At 36.8% G+C, this 8,817-nt stretch overlaps 1 protein-coding gene across 1 annotated transcript; it reads right to left on the bottom strand.

Moving 5' to 3' along the window:
• Positions 1-990: 990 nt before the first annotated feature.
• Positions 991-2,410, bottom strand: DMAC1 (distal membrane arm assembly complex 1). Its single transcript, XM_036261727.1, has 2 exons — positions 2,114-2,410; positions 991-1,339 (listed from the first exon to the last, which is right to left on the bottom strand). The coding sequence occupies exons 1-2, from the start codon at positions 2,385-2,387 to the stop codon at positions 1,275-1,277; spliced, it is 339 nt and encodes a 112-aa protein (XP_036117620.1). The 5' UTR covers positions 2,388-2,410; the 3' UTR covers positions 991-1,274.
• Between the last annotated feature and the right edge of the window lie 6,407 nt (positions 2,411-8,817).

Consider the following 8,817-nt stretch of genomic DNA (forward strand, 5'->3'; position numbering starts at 1 on the left):
GCACCACCCATACCATGAACTTTGATATAGAGAATGCAAAGTATTACTATCATTTGTGAGGCGTAACAGACTTAGGCACTTATACTTAATACCAGAAAAAGTAAAGGTACCTGCTTAAGGTGTCATTCAAAACTTACACACTGTGATTGGCAGCTGAATTGAAGAGTATCTTTCTGGTCTGAAAAATTGCTACATATAGCTTTATAGAGAAGCCATGGTGTACCAGAAAGAAAAAAAGTACTGGTGGGAGGCACAGACTTCTTTTAGGTATGAACTGCCTAACTTTTAGTCCTTATCTCATAAGCATCTCAATTTTATCACAGAAACATTTCCAGTGCTAGTGTATGTTGGGGGGGAGGGGGCACAAAAAACATCTTTTTTTCTTTACAAAAAGTATTCCTCTCAAATATTTTAGCACTTAAGTCTACTATTGTATGTTTGTTTGTTTTTATTATCTAATTGTTCCATGAAGGCAATTCTTGCCTCTTTGGAACCATCCTAGTTCTGAAAGACTAGAACACCTAGACAAGAACAAATCTTAGCTCCATCACTGACTTGTTGAATGACCCTGGGCCAATCACTAGGACTCTCTTTTTTAAGATTCACTTACCAGGAATGAAATAAGCATCTTAGAGTATCTGTGAAACTCTAGTAAGGTGATGGATTTGTTAATGCCTTGGGAAATATAAGCAGTGCACAGATACAGTTTTATATAATTCTGCACATTGCATGACGCCTGTCCAGGGTTAGGTAAATTAATAGCTATTGATCCATTATGGTAGAAGTAAAAAGACCTGATTTTCCCATTTGGTTTATCATTTCCTCTTTATTTTATTTTTTTGAACTTGATTTCAAAGAGAAGGGAGAGAGAGAGAGAGAAACATCAATTTACTGTTCCACTTGATTATGCATTCATTGGTTGATTCTTGTACTATGTGCCTTGATCAAGGATCAAACCCATAACCTTGGCGTATCGGGAGGACACTCTAACCAACTGAGCTACCTGGCCAGGGCTTTTTAAAAAAGTATACCTTCCTTCCCCAGGTAAGACAAAGAACCTGTTCTGTTCTCTGAGGAATTTATTGGTCCTTGTGGAACCCTAGAATGCCACAAACACTCATGGCCAAAAATGCCAACTGTTTGTTTTTTCAGTCCAGTAGTATCTTCAGAACTGTAGTATATCAATGTCCATGTGTCTGTCCAGAACGTCCATAAGCCCCTTGCTCTGTGTATCATGGGGACAGGGAAAGATGACAAATTCACCGGTGATACTTTCAAACAACGCGGAAGGCCTTCCCTTTGGGGTCTGACAGGATGACAACACCCCAACAAGCAATGCCTAAGAAAAAAACAACAGTACCTTATGCGGATGTTGCATTTTAGTTTACCAGGTGCTTTCATATATGTCCTCTTATTTAACACTCAGAGAACTCCTAGAAGATACAGAAGAGTGAAGCTCAGAAAAGGACAGAAAAAGTTAAGGAAAAAAAATTCTTTTACTTCCACAATCTAGAAATGAACTTAAAGGGAACTGATGCGAACTATCTTGTTACAAAGAGATATGAAAACTTAAAATTCTATTCACTTCATTGGTCTGAAAAGCTAAGTGTCCTGGATATCTTGACCATCACTTAGTATAACTACAGATAAGGGCTGTGGACTGCAATACCCAGTGGCATACCTAATATGTGGGCGTTGAACCCAGCTCTACAATCTGACTTCAAAGCCCACGTTCTGGTTCTGAATTAAGTACCCTTCTCAGGCTTTCTCCAGGACCTGGAGAAGAAACATGGGCTTTGGTGCCAGATAAACCTGATGAAAGGCTAGCTGGGTGTCTGACTTTTACAGGATCAATTTTTACTTCTGTGTCTTAGTTTGTTCAGCAGTAAACTGGGACTACTATCTCTAACAGTTATTGATAAGATTAAGATGACAAGCTAATGAGAATTTTCAAGAAATACTGATTTTTAAGAAGCAGCGTCCCAACAACTTCTCACCATCCCTGTATCTCCTTTGGAGTGGCTCTCACCAGACAACCAGGCCTAGCGCCCCGCCCCCACCCAATGGCTGCTCGGCTTCTCTCCCCTCCCCAGGGCCCCTGCCCGACTCTCACTGATGCCGATGACCATCTGCATAACAGTCCCTGGACTCGAGGGCACTCCCATCTTCATTGGCTTCCGTGCAACCCAGTACACGTACCCGCCCGCCCCTATCAACCCCGACCCGGAGAGCACGCGACAGCTCCAGCAGTTATTAAACGTGCGGCGTTGTTCTGGAGAGGTCGGGGCCCCGGGTGCTTCGAGGGGCGTAGGGTTGGCGGAAGAGGCAGTCTCAGGAGGCGCGGCGACCTTGACAGTGTCCAAAGGCTGGGACATGAAAGAACCCATGTTCAGGAACTCGACTGCAGTGGTAGGCGCCTTCGGAATTGAACTGACGTAAAAGATGTGGCCGGAAAGCGAGGCATCGGTGCTGCGCCGGCAGCCCGAGGGCCCCTGGGAAATGTAGTTCCGGCTTGCGTCCGAAGGGGACAGGACGGTGGGAGGCGGTGCTGCAGTGGTGCATTTTGGTGGTCAGCTCCTTGAACATGCTAATAGCACATTTCCCCCCAAATCCCTGTTAGAAGACTGATTTAACCAACTCCCTAAATAGCTCAATTCTCAGTCTCCTCAGAGAAGACTGGGTTTATTATTTTCCTATCTACATTGAAAGGGGAAGTGGGACCTTGGGCACTTTACTTCACCTGTATGGTGGAACACGTGACACAAACGAGTTAGGCTTTATATGTGCTTAACTGCAAGCCACACAGTTTGCTAACCAATTATCTGTATTATACCATTTAATATTCCGAACCCAAGGCGTATTAGTTTCCCAATATATAACAAAACTAGTTAAGTGACATAATCATGGTTGAAACCACTGTGAAAACAGTAACATTTTTTAAATGGCTACTTGTACATACTGTGAAGGGACTACACAGATATAATACAGGTATTAAAAATGGGTTTGAGTTACCTATGTAAATACTTTCAGTTTCTCTTTAGCTTTTTTCCTAAACGTCATACTCTCAGTTTTTTCATACCCATGATATTGTTTCTGCTTTGAGATCCCTGGAGAAAATTCATCTCAAGATTGGGCCCACTGATCTGAGGAGTTAATAAAGGATTTGTTCTTACAGGTTTGCATTCGTATCATCCCTTAAGCATGGATTTTTAATTCTGATTGCTTCTTTGCAATTCAACTTCTATATTATCCACTCCCAACTTATTCACCTTTCATTTTATGTGGGTAGAATTGGGCATATATTTCTGGGGCTGCGTTGTTCAGAGAGGACTGGTAAGAAAGAAAGGCATTTAGAGTTCAGAGATTGTTTCTGTTAGAGGAGATATGTGAAAATAGGATTAATTTCAGGTTTGAACCTTTATTGGAATGACTTAAAAATTAACATGATAAAAAATAAATTTACTATTCTTCATTCTAAAACAATATGTGATTTTGAGAAGGCTAAGAATACAAAAATAAAGATATGGATAAATAAGAAAGACTAAAGTAATATAAGAAAATACCAGTGAGGACATTGGGTTGGCCTGATGCTTAATTTTAAAGACCCTCCCCATTTTGTTACACACACACATATATAATTATGTGTTGTATAGTAGAAAAACAAAGATTTGGGAAATTTGGATTCTATACCTGGCCCTGTCACTGTGAGTCAGCCGTATAACATAGAGAACATTTTTTATTCTCTCCGGCTGTAGTTACCTCATGTTTAAATAAGGAAATTTGGAATAGGTAATATTCAACATTCTTTCCTAACTTGAAAATTCTATTATTTATTAAGAATCTCTCTTCAGATAGTATTGTGCTAAATGCCATACCAAATAAATTCAGTAGTATTTCACTTAGAAATTCATAATTTATGGCTGCTGCTTCCTGCCATGCCTGTTAAAACATTCTATAACGGATGTGAGTTCTCTTTATTTATGAGAAAACATTTCACCTTTTGGCAGTGTTACCAAACATTTTGATTACACACCTCTATGAATAAAAAAGATTAAGCACACCATAGCATTTATGTATGCCTATTTATTATAAATTATATATTAATATACAACTTTATTATGAGACTAAGATAAAATAATATAAATTAAAATTCCAATATTTTCTTACATCTCACTATCTGGAATTGTGCATTTTCATGGATGCCATAGTTATTTGACATGTAACTTTACTAATTTATATTTCATCTAGAAGTTTATCTTTTTTAATGTGTTTATCACAATTAAGAATGCCTGGAAAGAACATGTTTAATTCTCCAAGCAAATATTATTAAGGTAGCCCACACATACTTTCCAAGTAACAGGAAAGATTTTATTTTAACCACTGTTTTTTTAATTTTTTAAAAATAATTTTTTCTTTATTGATTATAAAGAGAGAGGAAGTGAGAGGGAGAGAAAGATAGAAACATCAATGAGAGAGAATATCAATTGGCCACCTCCTATATGCCCCCCACTGGAGATCAGGCCCAGAACCTGGGCATGTGTCCTGACCAGGGATTGAACCTACGAACCTACGACCTCTGGTGCATGGGTTGATGCTCAATCACTGAGCCACACCAGCTGTATTAACCACTGTGTGTGTGTGTGTGTTTTTTTTTTAAGTAATTTCAAAAGATGAACTTATTCTCTTATGATTGTCTCCAATGAATTATTTTAAGTTTTTTGTTGTTGTTGTCGTTATTGTGATAGCCCTCCAAAATTCAACAGTGGCTTCTATGGAATACTCATTTTAGAACTGCACATAGCACATATTTAAATTGAGGTATATTATTACAACTTGATTGAAAAATTATTAGAAAAGTTAAGATACCTCTTGAGTTAAGATAAATAAAATCATAGGGTCTGAGGCCAATGAAAACAAGCAAAACTATAATTGGAGGAAGTAAAAAAGAGGACAAGGTTGAAACCTAACTTTATGTCATTATCTCTATAGTATTTACTTATTTTACTACTTATTATTTCTGTAATTAACTTTGGCAGTTATGAATTCACAAGGCCTTATGACCTCTCCTATCAATTTTTAAATTTTAAAAATGCAAAAGGCATAAAAAAGGTATATACTAAAAAGTATCCTTCACACTCCTCTCCCCCAGCCACCCAGTTCCCCTTCCCTAACACAGCCAGTCTTAGTGTCTTATGTGTTCTTTTAGAGATGTCTGTGTATAGATGTATATTCCTTCTTCCAATAACTTTGGAGATCATTCCATATTAGTTATATTAACTGGCTTCATACTGTTAGAAAACAATAGATGTTTAGGCTGCTTCCATTTTTTTACTATTACAAGTAGTGCCATAGTATATAACCTTGTGCATAATATCATATAATAAGCATATGATTATATCTTAGAATATATTTCTTAAAGGTAGGGTATTTATTACCTTGATGTACATTACCAGTTTCTTTTCACAGAAGTTGTACCAATTTATACTCTCACCAACAATTAAGAGACCTGTTTCCTCACTCTACTTCTCTACACAGTCAATTACAGAACTTTGATTTCTGCCAATCTTATAGGTAAAAATGGTTTAATTTTTTTTATGAGTGAACTTTTTAATGTATGTCTAAGAGCAATTCCTAATTCCCTTTTTTGTGAACTTACAATATTTCTGTCCATTTTTTGTTAGATTGTCTTTTTCTCATTGACTTCTAAAAACTAGTGAGGTTAACCTTACGTTTATTATATAAATTCACATTTCTGTCCTCCCAATTTGATATTGGCCTATTGACTTTGCTTACTGTACTTTTTACCAGGCACATTTTTTAAAAGTGTAATTGCATTTGTCAATCTTTTCTCAAAGCTTCTGAATTTCATGTCATAATTAGAAAGGTCTTCCACTTTTTGTGGTTTCCACTGGCATTTGGATCTTTTTGTCCCCCTACTTCAAAGTTTAATATATTGGGAATTTATCTTATTATTAGATGCAGGAATAGAAGCAAACCTTCTTTTCTTTCTTTTCTCTCTGACTCATTTTTTTTATTCTCACCCGAGGGAGAGAGGGAGGAAGAGAGACACATCGACTGGCTGCCACCCACACGGCCCCATCCGGGGCCAGGGACAAACTGCAACCAAGGTACATGCCATTAGTGGGAACTGAACCTGGGACTCTCAGGACTGTCGGCCAACACTCTAACCACTGAGCCAAATCGGCCAGGCCCTTTCTGACTCATTTTTCTCAACACTATTTATTAAGTAATCCACCTTTCCCCCACATATTTGCAATGTCACTTTTTCTAAAATGTCATATGTAGATGTATATTACTGGACTTCATATTATTACAGTGACATTATTACACTTTTTTAATTACTGAAACTCTGTAATGTGTGACTACTTGAACACTGCTTTCCCCTTATTACTCTTCTGTTACAGACTTTTCTTGGCTATTTTTACTTGTTTATTTTTCCACATGAACTTTTGACTCAGCTTGATTATTCTGACAAAATGAGGTTGACATTTTTATTAGACTTGTGTGAAAATTGTGGTTTAATTTAGAGAGAATTGACATCTTTATGATGTTGAGTCATCCTGTCTGAGGACATGGGATGCTTTGTCTTTTGTTCTTATCTTATTTTGTAGCATTTTAAAGTTTTTTGGTGTTTTCTTTTAATAATGACCTCATACATTTTCTCTCAGACTTTTCATCTTTTTTGTTATTATTGAAAATAAGGATTTTTTCCTTTCATGTGTTGTCTAACTGGTTGTGTTTGAATTCAAAAACTCTACTTCCATGTATCCTGATATTGAATTATCAGTACCTTCTGGTGAACCTTTGATATATGGTTGATAGTTTTCTTTTTGTGCAATCCTTATTGATTTTGGAGATAACTTTTATGCCCACTTCATAAAAAGAACTTGGGAGCATTCCTTGTGTGTATTTTTATTTATTTATTAATTTAATTTTATTTAGATTTATCTTTCTTGTTGAAAGTATTACTGATATCCATCCTTTTTACCCCATTGACCCCTCCAACCCGCTCCCCTACCCAGGCCTTCATCTCACTATTGTTTGTGTCCATCCATGGGTTATGATATATGCATATAAATTCTTGGGCTAATTCCTTCCCACCCACACCCACCCCTCCTTTTTTTTTTTTTTTTTTTTTTTCCTGTACTCTGTAACAGTTAAACCACCATTGGAATAGTCTGCTCTTTAAAACTTTTGTTAGAATTTCCCCATGGAATTGTCTAGTCCAGGCACTTTATTATTTGGGGGAAGGGAAGAGAAAGGGGGAAGGAAGTTTCTCTGATACCTCTCTTTATTTGTATTTTGAAAAACTGCCTTACCTTAGATTAATCAAAGTGCAAAACCATTTCTGCGGGAAATAGTTTGGGCAAGTTACACATTTCTGAAATATTATATATTTCATCCCAGTTTTCAAGTTTATTTAATGATTTGAGAAGAGTAGTTTCTTACAATTCCTTTAATTTTTTTTTTTTTAATAATCCGTGTGACACCTGTAAAATCCCTTTCATGTGAAAAAAAAAAAAGTGTCTTTGCAGATATGATTAAATAAGGATCTTGAAATGGAGTGATTATTCTGGACTATCAGGACAGGCTGTGAATGCAATCACAAGTATTCTTAAAAGTAAGCAGAGGGAAATTACACACAAAAGAGAAGGAAATGTAACCACGGAAGCAGAGATTGGAATGATGGGGTCACAAGTCAAGAAATGCTGGCAGCCACCAGAAACTGGAAGAGGCAAGGAAGAAAATCTCCCCTAGAGCCTCCAGAGGGAGCACAACCCTGACAACACCTTGATTTCAGTTCAGTGATACTTCAGACTCTGGCCTCCACAACCTGGAGAGAATAAATTTCTGTTGTCATAAACCACCAAGTTTGCGGTGATTTGTTACAACAACCATAGGAAACCAATGAATGTACTTGATTAAACCTTTGTCCCAGATTCTGCACTCTGATTAACCTAAGGTAAGACCACAAAGTATAACCATTTGGAATACCACTTTCTTTCCTTAAAACTTTTGTGTTATTCCACTATTTTTTGACATTGAATATTGCTGTGGAGAATTCTAAGGCCAGGACAACTTATTTTCTAATGTAATTGACTATACAGTTCTGCCTAGATGCCTCAGTGGTTTTCTTTTCCATTTTTCTTCCTTCCTCCCTCCCTTCCTCCTTGCTTTCTCCCTTCCTTCTTTCAATTGTTGAAATTCAATAACATCTTTACTAGAATTTTGTCTTTGTTGACTATTCTACTTCAGTTTTCCAGGCATAAAAAATGCCATATATATTTATATAAAATACCATATTTTAGAGACACATATATTTTATCTTTATCTCAAGAGCATTTATTTGAATTATATCTTTTAAAAGCACTATGAATGTATTGTTTTCTTATAATAAAATATAGCCAACCAGTATTACTTCCACCAATAAATTATTAAAGGCAAAAGTATAACTTTTTGGATATTTTAAATAATGCACTATACCATAAGAAATTACAAAAGCATCTTGATTAATTATATAAACTGGTAATTAAGAAAAGAGCAAAACTTCCTTGGCTGGTGTGGCTTCGCTGGTTGGGTATCATCCTGTGCAGCAAAAGATTGCCAGTTCGATTGCTGGTCAGGGCACATGCCTGGGTTTTGGGCTCAATTCCCAATAGGGGGCATGCAGGAGGCAGCCGATGGACCTTTTGTTCTCACATTGATGTTTCTCTCTCTCCCTTTCTCCTTCTCTATCTCTAAAAGGCAATGAAAATATTTTAAAAAGAGCAAAACTATTTCATTCCTTATAAGATA

Source organism: Molossus molossus, unplaced genomic scaffold, assembly GCF_014108415.1.
Source record: "Molossus molossus isolate mMolMol1 unplaced genomic scaffold, mMolMol1.p scaffold_m16_p_14, whole genome shotgun sequence".
NCBI classification, from domain to species: domain Eukaryota; kingdom Metazoa; phylum Chordata; class Mammalia; order Chiroptera; family Molossidae; genus Molossus; species Molossus molossus.